General features: G+C 42.4%; 1 protein-coding gene across 1 annotated transcript in view; it reads right to left on the bottom strand.

Moving 5' to 3' along the window:
- VWA8 (von Willebrand factor A domain containing 8) overlaps positions 1 to 12,680 on the bottom strand; it is a 75,884-nt gene that overhangs the window by 42,205 nt on the left and 20,999 nt on the right. Inside the window, exons 17-24 of the mRNA XM_056862099.1 lie at positions 11,401 to 11,507; positions 10,760 to 10,866; positions 7,642 to 7,713; positions 6,191 to 6,267; positions 4,622 to 4,697; positions 2,896 to 3,031; positions 2,295 to 2,414; positions 673 to 878 (exon numbers count right to left, since the gene is read on the bottom strand). Of these exons, the coding sequence (XP_056718077.1) occupies positions 673 to 878; positions 2,295 to 2,414; positions 2,896 to 3,031; positions 4,622 to 4,697; positions 6,191 to 6,267; positions 7,642 to 7,713; positions 10,760 to 10,866; positions 11,401 to 11,507 (901 nt within the window). The remainder of the gene's footprint in view (positions 1 to 672; positions 879 to 2,294; positions 2,415 to 2,895; positions 3,032 to 4,621; positions 4,698 to 6,190; positions 6,268 to 7,641; positions 7,714 to 10,759; positions 10,867 to 11,400; positions 11,508 to 12,680) is intronic.

Here is a 12,680-nt window from a genome sequence, read left to right as displayed (position 1 = left end):
TGACAAAGACATTAAAGGGAGAAAGGGAGGCAGCATCCTTCATCTTGAGAGCCAGCTTGGTGTAGTGGTTAAGAGCGGTGGTTTGGAGCGGTGGACTATGATCTGGAGAACCTGGTTTGATTCCCCACTCCTCCACACAAGTGGCAGACGCTAATCTGGTGAACCGGGTTGGTTTGCCCACTCCTACACATGATGCCTGCTGGGTGACCTTGGGCTAGTCACAGTTCTCTCAGCCCCACCTACCTCCCTGGGTGTCTGTTGTGGGGAGCGGAAGGGGAGGTGATTGTAAGCTGGTTTGATTCTGCCTTAGGTGGTAGAGAAAGTCGGCATATAAAAACCAACTCTTCTTCTTCTTGCATTAACAGGGGATGCCGGTCTTTATTTGGTTGGAGGACATTCCTCTAGTCCCAGAAGCCTTTCCTCCATCCTAAGGAGACATCTTCCAATTTCAGTGGTTCTTCTGTTGGAGGAAGAGCTGCCTAAGTCACAGGAAAGCTGCCCAGGCTGGAGGAAGGCTTCACATCTTGCTGAGTGGAGCGGTCAGATACAGGAGCAGAGTCAATACCAGCATGAACAGCTCTTATGTTTGACCTTTTCTCACGGGAAACGCTTTGGGATGAATTATGTTACAAAACGGCATATGAATAAATCTCTGGAATCGATGTACTGTACCTGTAGGTGCTTTACTATGTTCACTACTTCTCTAGTTGAGTAAGGATAATTTATTATTCCTTGGTCAGCCAAGCTTCGAAGTTCCCCGAAAGCAGCCACCAGCTTCTGCAGGACTGGCTCCGGAACCTCAGGTCCGTACTGTCGCAACATCGCCAGCTCTGAGTCCGGTTGAGGGTTATCAACTGCATGGCAGCTAAAGATATCTCCTGAAAGAAAAGAAAAAAAGGAATTCAGATAGTTACGTGAAAGTCAGTAGTAACTTAAAGAGCACATCAGCCTTATTTGCTAGGAGCCATAAGGATGCTAGAATCATAGAATCACAGAGTTGGAAGGGGCTATACAGGCCATCTAGTCCAACCCTCTGCTCAACACAGGATCAGAGTAGAGCATCCCTGACAAGTGTTTGTCCAGCCTCTTATTAAAGAGGGGGAGCTCACCACTTCCCTAGGTAGCCAATTCCACTGTTGTACAACTCTTACCGCAAAAAGTTTTTTCCTAATATCCAGCTGGCAGCTTTCCTCCAGCAATTTAAACCCTATTCTCTGCTGCCAACCGGAACAGCTCCCTGCCTTCCTCTAAGTGACAATCCTTCAAATACTTCAAGAGAGCAATCCTGTCCCCCCTCAACCTCCTCTTCTCCAGACTAAATATTCCCAACTCCCTCAGCCTTTCCTTATAGGGTTTGGTCTCTATGATTCTGCTGCACCCAACTAACACAGCTACCTCATGGTTGCTTGTTTAAATAGCAGACTTTTAAAAAAGCACACATTTCTCAACTCCAGGCTATGTGGGAATCCTGGGATCATCTATTCCCATTCCTGTGTTGAAAGTACACATCCCTATTTTTCCAGTGGAAATATGAAAGCATAACCTTTGCCCTTTCTTCCCCTTAGAATAAGCAAAGGATTCATGGCTGTGAAATCTTCTATAGGTGCCTGCCGTCCCACCCCACTGTACCTTCATTTAAAAAAACACAAAGGTTCTGGCATGTATGGGAGTGAATTGTTCAGTACCACCATGAGGCATGTTGCCAAGTCGAAAGAGAAACCCACCAGGTGAACACTGTGGTAAAGAAATGCTTCGTATACAGTAGGTCCCAGGTTAACTCTGGTATCTCCACTTGTTAGGATACAGAGACAGAAAAGACCCCTTCTTGAGGCCTGAGACAGCTAGGGCCAGTTAGCCCAGACAGTAGTGAGCTGAAGTGACCAGTTCAGTATAGTAACTTCATACGTCTTTCGTATATTACCTTTTCACTCCAAACTCATCTTACAGAAATGCCTGAAATAATTGTCTCCTGCTTATATATCTGAAAACAACTGTTTTGCCACTTGATCAGCAAAACCATTTCGGATTATTAATCCTTTGTCTTAATCCCTACACTATTTGTTTTCAATTGTTTTCCCCAGAAGATCTCCGGACTGATTGAAACACAAGAAATACGAAATTTTCAAGTGACAGCTATGACCGAGGGAGCCTCTGAGTTGAGATGCTGGACAGAGAACAACAACATAATCAAGATTTATGTCTTTTCTGCCAAGACAGTTACTGAAACAAAGGCGGCATATTCTCAATTCTGAACCCCACAAAAGTTACAACTTTTCAGTAAGTGTTCTGCTTACCTAGTGTTCCAAAAAAGTCGTTACCCAAGAAAGGAAATCCAGGTCTGTTGGCTAAAACAATCATTCTGAAATCTGGATGAATAACTATCACATTCTTTCTCCCATTTACGTTAGCAGGATCTGCAAAGTACACAGATTTGCAATTAATATTTTCCATTTTGCAAGGCACTGCTTGAAGGAACAAAAGAACCGGTACGCCAGAAGGATGTAGGATGCCTATTACAAGCAGTTGACTACAGACCGGTGCTCCAGAGGAGCTGGCGCCCCTATGAAGCCACAGAATGTGCAAAAGGTAGATCCCCTCCCATCACAGCAGGACTGGAGGCAACTCCACAATAGTAACAGAATACACAAGGAGTTGCCCTCAGGTGTGGCAAATAACAGAGAGTGTTTACGAGAATCTAATTCTGTGTTTCACTTCTAGGTAGCTCTTTACAACTTCACGGGTAAGCTGCGTGTTCCTTGGTAAACTGTATTATAGACATATAACGAATTAGAAAACTTACAAAGAAGCCCAATACTTATTTCAGTCTATGAATCTGATAAACTATTTGCAATAAATACAACTGCCGGGAGACGGTATTCTTGGGAAGCTACTTACTGGCAATGAGGCGCCTTCCATCCGACAGAATCATTTCTCCGCTTTCCACTAAAGTCTTCAAAATGCAGGTGACATTTGTGGGTGCCTTGTCTGCCTCGTCAATAACTAAAATGTGACCGAACTTGACAGCTTTCACCTGGAAAAAGTGTTTATGTATCACACAGATATAGGAAACTTTCCCCATCAACCCCCTATAAGCCTAACAGTAATTAAAATTTACATTCTGGCTATTCGTGTACCCAAACTAAAACAGCAGATGTGCAAACAAAAAAACAACTGTGCTTGATGGCCGACTGACATGACAATACCACCACCTCAGGTTCAGAAGTAGTGATATCTAAGAATGCTCACATTTTAGGGTCTCAGGTGAACATATTCACAGAATGTCAAATACTTTTCTGAGGGACGTACCAGTGGGGTCCATACATGGGGGCAAAAAGGGGCTGTTCTACCAGCAGGAAAGGAAGAAAGGATTTCACAAATTGATACCGCTAACCCTTAGGAAATCACCTTCATGCGCCTGTCTTATCTATTAGACACCAAACACTTGTACCACTATAGGATGTGCAAGGCTAAGCAGCAGAAGATATTGTAAGAGATACTCTGACATGAGGGACAACAGCTTCTTTAGTTGGGGTGGAATGAGAAGGGCTACAAACATATTCTCTGGGCCAAGTTTATTCAAGGTTAGGATTCAGGCATCTACTACAGCATATAATCATAAATTGTCACCTGCACAACGGTCCTCGTAAAAAACCATTCTACCCTTGATTGATAAAATGAAATCTAGCCAAAAATTCTCTGTATGCCGGTTTTTGTTGAATGATACTATTCCTGAAGTCACTTTAAAGGTGGCGGAATTTTGGATGTAAGTTGTCAATATAAGGACTAAAGTCTAAACCATATTTAAATATAAAATGTATGGACAGTGAATTTTGTGTACTGCTTACGTCATGTTTCTGAGTATATGCCAATAAAGGTCGATTGTCGAAGGCTTTCACAGTCAGAGTTCATTGGTTCTTGTAGGTTATCCGGGCTGTGTGACCGTGGTCTTGGTATTTTCTTTCCTGCCGTTTCGCCAGCAGCTGTGGCAGACATCTTCAGAGGAGTAACACTGAAGGACACTGTCCTTCAGCGTTACTCCTCTGAATATGCCTGCCACAGCTGCTGGTGAAAAGTCAGGAAAGAAAATACCAAGACCACGGTCACACAGCCCGGATAACCTACAAGAACCAAAGGTCGATTGATTGATTGATTCAGGCATCTACATCCAGGGGTTATGCCTTGTGTTGGGAAATGAGAAATATCAATGTTTCAAGATAATGTTCAGCTTCCTCAAATTAGAAATGAACTTTGAATTCATGAGAGGTGAAAGACAAATGAATCAGCTGTGTCCTACATTTGCCACCTTATCTCCTCTGTACTAGTGATGGCTACAACTCTTGATCTGAAAACAACTTAAGGATGGTACTGATGCACTCTTCTTGTTAGTGGCTTCCTAGAGGTACCTGGTTGGCCACTGTGTAAACAGACTGCTGGACTTGATGGGCCTTGGTCTGATCCAGCAGGGCCTTTCTTATGTTCTTATGTTCTTTAGGATTTTTTATCACTGAAGTATCACGCTGCCAGCCACAATACAAAATATGTGTCAATATCTGGGTCCTTCAACTTACTATACAGAAAGTCTCTTTTATTCAAATGTAAGCCTTAATCGCAGGCAACTTACGAGTGGAGAATCCTCATAGACCACAAGACCGTCTTTAACAGAAGGCTGCAGTGTAAGGCTTTGGACGGTGGTATCCCTAAGCAAGCGGGGGAGAAAAAGGGTTTAACGAAATCTTGTCCAGAGCCAGTTTTAACCGGAGGGGAAGGTTCAACATTTCAAACTAGGATACATCATATACACACCCCACCCACAAATAATCATGTGGTTGACTCTGAGCTTTAAAGAAATGTGAGATAGAAATCATCATCATAGAAAAGTGTGGGGGAAGGGAATATTAATTACTTTAATTTATAGCTGCTTCTCTTGCTTGTGATGAGCTTCCATGCTCCCTTTTCCCCGCCCCATCCCTGCCCACGAAGTACAACTGAAAATTTTCTGGTTTGGGATGTTTTCAATCAAACTCCAATTTGCCGTGACATCTGGATGTCTTGGGGAAACTGAAGTTTGTTTCCTTCTCACACAGCGGGATTCCTAACCAGGATTTCAAGGCTGGGAAGATTTCATCACACTCCATACACAAGGGGAAAGCGCAAGCACACCACCAGGATTGTTGGCACCTGTCTCCAACCCAGAGAGGTTTGTGCTAATGTCTACACGCAGCCAGAATCGCTTTAAATCCATAGCAGACAGCTCTAAGGAGGGCACACTTCCACCGTTCTTCCTCATCAGCAACCCCAGAAAGCTGAACTAATTCTGCAATCTCTCAGTCCTTTTACCCTCAGGGGCTCTGTGCATTTTTAACAAATAACGTTGCATCCACCTTCTTTCAGTCTCTAAAGTAGGTTTTTCTGCTTGACTGAACATGCTCTTTTAAAACCAAATCTCATCCATTTTGACTAAGGTGCACTTTGGAAATGCACAAGCAATCATTTCCTTTTATGGGATTCCCCACCCCCCAACTATGTTGTGTCAAACTTGTAAACTTTTACCACTGCAGAAAAAGGAATTGACATAATATGTTAAAAACTGAGTGGACAGATTGTAGATTGTCCCCTTTCTCCTTGATTATGGTGGTGAATTGATATGGAACAACCTCCCCAGGGGGGTGCGTCTGGCCCCCCCTCACCGTTGATCTTCAGGAGGCGGTTGAAGACAGTTTTCTTTAGCACTGCATTTGACGAATGTATTTTTTAATTTATTGGTTATTCCTCCAAAAAGGCCCGCCTGGGGGGGGGAGATGGAGGAGGAGGAAGTAAAAGAAGAGTAGAAGGAAGAGGAAGAAGAAGAAGAGGAGGAGGAAGAGGAGGAGGAGGAAGAAGAGGGAGAGGAGGAAAAGGAGGAGGAAGAAGAGGAGGAAGAACTACTACTACTACTCGTGGTCACACTGCAGCTGCAAGTACAAAGTGCATGTGCAGCCTTTCGAGGGGCAAATGATGCCCCCTGGAAGAGGGGCTGTGGCAGAGGGGAGGTTCAAGTACTGACCTTAACGGACCAAGAACACTAAAGGCTGCTATGGGTCCCCACCAGGGGGAAGGTCTGAACACACACACACACACACACGAAGAAAACAAACAAATAAACAAACGCCAAAGAATTAAGTCATTTAAAAATTATCAAAGCATCTCTTACCTATGCAGCTGTAAATATTCTCTTGGTCTATTCAACAGGTGAAGGAATCTGTCAACAATCTTGTTTTTCCCCACACCCTGCAAAGACAAAGGGCCACACTGATCTGCAACTTTAAATTAACAGACAAATTTGTTCACAACCTGGAGCTGGCAACCCTACCGCCAAGGGTTTTTAGGTGGGGAGGGCATGTGGAGCTTTTGTCCAGAAGGCTTCTGATTGGCTGTACAGGTTTTTTTAAAAACATTGCTGTAGCAGCAGCTGCCATCACAGCACAAGGATCTTCACTGCGAGACTGAAGGAAAGCTGCAGCAGCAGCCATTTTGCAACTGCAAATTCCAAAGGCATGCACAAGCTCAAAAAGGTTGGGGACTCCAATACAGTCAGAGCTCTAGAATCAAAGAGCACAACAGCTATGAGGTTTGAAAGCTGTTAATCGAGTGCTAACTGGGCACTGCTCAGCTGAGCCAAAAAGACCAGTGCCTTCATCTTTAACTTGCTTATCCAGGTTTCTGAGGTCGGTGAAATAGGCAGAGGGCAGCAGTGCGACATAAACAAAAACCTGCATTTCTGTTTGGTAGATGGCTGCGTTGAACAACATTTGCCAATATGTACTGGATCCCAGTCTCAATCCATTGGGAAATAAGTGTGAAAGAAACTCTAGACAAAAAAGACCTGCCTCAAACAAAACCCAGGCAAAGCAAAATTATGTCAATCAATCAATCCAACCTTCAATGGCATACACAATACCTGCAGAGAACATAATCATACAATTTTACTCAACAGAGCTCGCCTGTTCCCGTTTATAGTGTCTTTCGCGGATCCACATTGCATATTGCAAAAACTTGCCTACATGGTCAATTGCGGCCACATCCTGAGTAGACATAAGAAAGGCTACCTTGCACTCAACTGGGTGCCCATGCCCTACCAGCGAACAACGGGTTGATGAACTTAAGGCGGATTCTCTGATAAAGGGGGCAGCCCAAAAGAACACATGTGACTGATTCCATGTGATTAATTCCACAGAGCCATAACCTTGCAAAGAGTGGTATTGATTGAAATCTCCCCTGTAATATTGATGAGGGTAGCACATTTAGTCTTGCTAACATATATGCCCTCCTTTGTTTTGGGGCCGTTAAATGAGAAAAATAGGTTGCCATTGAATGTCAACATTTTGCCATCCTCAAACTCACACAAGCCCCGTTCCTGACTTTGCTGTTGAGTTCTTGGAATTCGATGTCTATCAATCTGCGTTGGGCAAAATTATGTGAAACCAATGGAGGGCAGAACTGGCTCCCACAGAAGACACGCTCAACATTTCCCCCCCCCCCCGCTTATAAAACCACAGAATAACCAATGACCTATGTCCACTCATCCAAGTTGCATCAGACATTCAGCTTTCTACAAACTACATCAAAACAAAAACCTGCAACGAAACGGTTGACCGCTCTCACCTGGTTGCCCACTAACAGGAGGTGCTCTCCAAGCAAGAAGTCTTTTAGCATATCTTCCATCACCATCATATGCTAAAGAGGAACAAAAATGGCTTTGTGGGATTCATTTATGCAAAGGAAAGGCGAAATACAATGGCTACTGTTCTTAACATAACTCAGTTCAGTCAAGCACATTGACATCCATTTGTAAGGACGCAGCAATATTTTAACATAAGTTTAATATGTTACACTGATAAGATCTTTGGAATAGCCATCCTACACTGGCTACCTATTTGCTTTAAACCCCTGTATGACTAGGGCTGTATGAGAGTCAGCATGGTGGTGGTTAGGAGCAGTGGTTTGGAGTGGTGGACTCTGATCTGGAGAACCAGGTTTGATTCCACTCTCCTCCACATGAGCAGCGGAGGCTAATCTGGTGAACTGGATTTGTTTCCCCACTCCTACACACGAAGCCAGCTGGGTGACCTTGGGCAAGTTACAGATCTATTAAGAGCTCTCTCAGCCCCACCTACCTCACAGGGTGTCTATTGTGGGGATGGGAAGGTGATTGTAAGCTAGTTTGAGTCTCCCTTAACTGGTAGAGAAAGTCAGCATACAAAAACCAATGCTGCTGCTTCTTTTAGGAGACTGCCTTCTCCCATATGAATCTACTTGCTCACTTCAGTCATCTTCAGAGGCCCTACTTCGGACGCTCCCACCAGCTGAGGCTAGATGGGTGGTGACCCGAGAAAGGGCTTTTTTGGTTGTGGCACCAAAACTTTGAAACTCCCTCTCTGTGGACAAAGGCAGAAATTATAACTCATCTTTACCCAGACATTTCTCATATCATTTCTTCACAAAGAAAGGTCACTTATCTCTGGGGTGTCTCTTTTAAATGAACTACCTATCGCTTTAGATAATGAATAAATAATGGTTCATAATATCAACGAAGTCCAGCAATCATTAGAAATTATAAAATGTACATCAGACACGTCTGATCTGAGCATAACAAAAAACTCCGAACAAAAAAGAGGATAATGGAAAGACGAATTAATAAAGAATTACAGTATTGGGAAATGTGGGAGTTACCAATTTTATTACTCAAGATGGGGAATGAGCATACTATCATTTAATTAAACTCACTTTTTAAAAGAGGGAAATATGCAAATTTATTAAAGTAAGAGTAAGTTGAATTCAATGTTTCCCAAGAAATCTCTAAAAAAGGATATGAAAAATATTTGACATTGTTAAAGCAGAGGAAGTTTACACTCCATCTCATAGTAGTAAACAACAGGAAGTACCAATCGTTGTAAGAACAAGCCATTTTATTCTTTATTATATGTTTAAGGAGGAAACAGATATACAAACACTCAATGGGATAAACAGAATACATTTCTGAACTGTACATACGATCCACATCATAAACAAAGCCAATTTTAGGACCTTCATTGAATAAGTAGAGAAATTTGCTTCAGGCAACTTAGTTTGGAAGAAAACTACTATAGTTGAAAAAATATCAGCAGATAGATATTAGTCCCTCCAGTCAAAGAAGATGGACTGATGGACAAAACCCCCACAAGAAATCCATAGACATTTTAAAAATTATTATAAGAAGCAGCATTGGTTTTTATATAAAAATTATTGTACAGATTTGTGTGTCAGATCTGGCAAATAAAATACCAAGAAAAGATTTTCTAGCCAAATTAAAAATGTCAACATTTTCTCGATAGGACCTTGAGCTGTTAGAAGCAAATATTACTAGAAGTAAAGCAAAAACAGTTATAAAGAATTTAAACAATAATAAAACCTTTGGCCTACAGGACTTCTCAGAGGAATTTCATAAGATCTTAGTGGCTGTATTACTGGAACCTGTGGTACGTACAGTGAAAGACCCACCAGAATCAAAATATTTGGCTAAATACTGGTGAGAAGCCAAAATTATTTTAAAAGAGAGGATCATTCTAGCATTAAATCATATTGATCAACATCTCTTCTGAGTCACGGTTTTATTTATTTATTTATTTATTTATTCCCCACCTTTCTCCACAAAGAGGACCTAAGGTGGCTTACATAACGCCTCTCTTCCATTTTATTGTCACAGCAACAACCCTGTGAGGTAGGTTAGACTGAGAGTGTGTGACTGGCCTAAGATCACCCAGCAAACATCCTTGGCAGAACAGGGATTCAAATCTGGGTCTCCCAGATCCTAGCCCAACACTCTTACCAGTACACCACACTGGCTCTCAATTTGGATTTTAGAATCTGAACTACTGTGACATCTATATGTAAAACCAGACCAAGCAGGATTCATTAAATTTCGTACAATGGCATCAAATATTAGAAGACTTGTGAATGTAATCTATTTGGTTAACAACTCTAAGAATGAAATATGCTGCTGTTTCTTGATGCAAAAAAAGCATTTGACAGGGTTGAATGGTCTTTTAATGCACATTTTAGATTAAGTCTGTCCCTAAAGAGAAGTGAAGTATGGTCTTAATAATAAAGATTACATCCCAAATTCTCATCACAGGAGTATCCTCAGACCTTTTTACCGGATGCAATGGGATCCGTCAGGGCTATCTCTTAGCTCTGAGGTATGACAATACAAGAGAATCTGTATGGAGAGTTTATTTTTGGTTCATGTGAATCTAAAACCATGTTGTTTACAGGTGATACATCATGAACATCTAGCATTCCTAAGACTTCCATATTAATATTAAAACAGGAAAGGTTTCAGAGGGATATCAGGCTACATTGTAAATATTAAGAAATGTGAATAGATGGGTTTATATTTTTAGCTGTTACAGTCAAATCTAATACATAATCTCATAATATAGACAAATCTAAATAATAAGCTCATAATGCAGACAAATCTAATACATAATCTCTCCATACCATGCATAATTTTATAGACCTCTATCATGTCTCCCCTTAACAGCCTTCTTTCCAAGCTAAACAGCCCTAAGCGCTTTAACCACTCCTCACAGAGCAGTTGCTCTAGCCCAGGTCTCTGAAATTATTTAACAAACTAGCAGATAAAAGAATGTTTCACTTTTCACCTTAAGAAACTGCTTTACTCTTTGTCATTTATTGTGAAACAACTAGATTGCCACTGTTCAGGAAGAATACCACCACTTACTTGCGTGTTTTCGTAGAAGAGAACGTCGGGTACTTTCATTCTTTCATTGGGGTTGTGAACTGGGATGCTAGCAGCACCAATCCTCAGGATTCCAGAGTTGATTTCACCTGAATGTTACATATAAATTAAGCATTATTCATTCTGCACAGTTAGGCATACCATAGTTAAAGATGCAAGGGATATCTTTTTTCATTAAGAAATGATGCCAGTGTGGTGTAGTGTGTTAAGAGCAGTGGTTTGGAGAACTGGAGCCTGATCTGGAGAACCGGGTTTGATTCCCCACTCCGCCACATGAGCGGTGGACGCTAATCTGGTGAACTGGATTTGTTTCCTCGCTCCTACACACAAAGCCAGCTGGATGACCTTGGGCTAGTCACAGCTCTCCAAGCCCCACCTACCTCAGAGGGTGCGAACCTAACTGGGCTTGGCCCCTACATACTAGCTGCCCATTCTTCTGTGCCCCCATTCCGGTAAACCCAACTGCCCTTAAACCATTAAGTATCATTTTCCCTCAAGCCTGTAACAGCAGTAAATCCTCAGCACGTAGGACTTTCACCACCGGAATGCTAGCAGAGAACTGGACCAGGTCCATTTATTGTGTCCACTTTTACAAGAGAAAGGGGGAAATGGTATCAGCTTACAATTCAAAGCCTTTTCATCTGTATTTTCAGTATCGGCAGGGCTTGCGTGAATTCCACAGTCCAGCAAATTTTTGCGTAGAGCAGATGCTGCGAGGTTGGGTAAAAACCTAATGGGGGGGGGGATGGAAACGTTATTTTCAGAAAGGTTTTCTGCTGTGTTTTACAGTCACAAACTGTATAGGCTTCAGTATTTTTAACATCTTAATATGATCAGTATTAGGACTTCTACAATGAATAATCCCATCCAACAAGTCCAGAATCTAAAACACAAGTAACCTACAAGCCAATCCTGTGCACGCTTACTCAAAAGTAAGTCTCATACAGCAAAGTGTGTTGTAGTGGTTAGGAGTGGTGGACTTTAATCTGGAGAACCGGGTTTGATTCCCCACTCCTCCACATGAAGCCAGCGGGGTGACCTTGGCCTACTCACAGTTCTCTGAGCTCTCTCAGCCCCACCTACCTCACAAGGTGTGTGTTGTGGGGAGAGGAAGGGAAGGAGATTGCAAACCGGTTTGATTCTCCTTAAAAGGTAGAGAAAGTCGGAATATAAAAACCAACTTTTCTTCTCTTTATAAGAGGTCACAAATGTATTTACTCAGGACTAAATGCTACAGAGGAAAGCCTGGGGGGGGGGGTCTGGGCATTTCTCCCAACTACTCATACAACCATACAAGCTGGGGGTAGCAAAAGAAGATGGTGATACCCTCCATCAGGTGACAATCCCAGGCAAATCACAAGGTAACCCTATACAGAGTTACTCTAGCATAAACCCATTATAGTGGACTAACTGTGCGTAGCCATGTGCTATTCAATTCAGTGCTTAATTAGGGGGTTGAGCTTTTAAAATTGCTTTCCAGTCTACTTTTAGCCCGAGATGTGTTTTACGTAACTTTCTTCAGGCTGCTAAATGTTTTATACTGTTTTTAATGACTGAGTTTTACACGGCTGTTAATATTTTAAAAAATGAGACTCGCGTGCTTTTTACTTCTATCATGTTTTGGGTTCTAAACTACCTCGAGCAGTTTTTGTGTAGAGATGGGAAGCACTATTTTCCAAATAACTAAATAAATTCAGTGGTCCTGGGAGAATCCCAGATACTAGCCGCCCTCCCCACGTGCTGCATTCCTGCCCTTTAAAGACACCGGTCAAGCTCTAACAGTTAGGGTGGTTCCTCAGTGGAACAGGCTTCCTCGGGAGGTGGTGAGCTCTCCTTCCCTGGAGGGTTTTAAGCAGAGGCTAGATGGCCATCTGTCAGCAATGCTGATTCTATGACCTTAGGC

This window comes from Euleptes europaea, chromosome 16 (assembly GCF_029931775.1).
Source record: "Euleptes europaea isolate rEulEur1 chromosome 16, rEulEur1.hap1, whole genome shotgun sequence".
Classification (NCBI taxonomy): domain Eukaryota; kingdom Metazoa; phylum Chordata; class Lepidosauria; order Squamata; family Sphaerodactylidae; genus Euleptes; species Euleptes europaea.
Note: the sequence above shows the minus strand (reverse complement) of the source record. Positions and strands in the feature narration are given on the sequence as shown.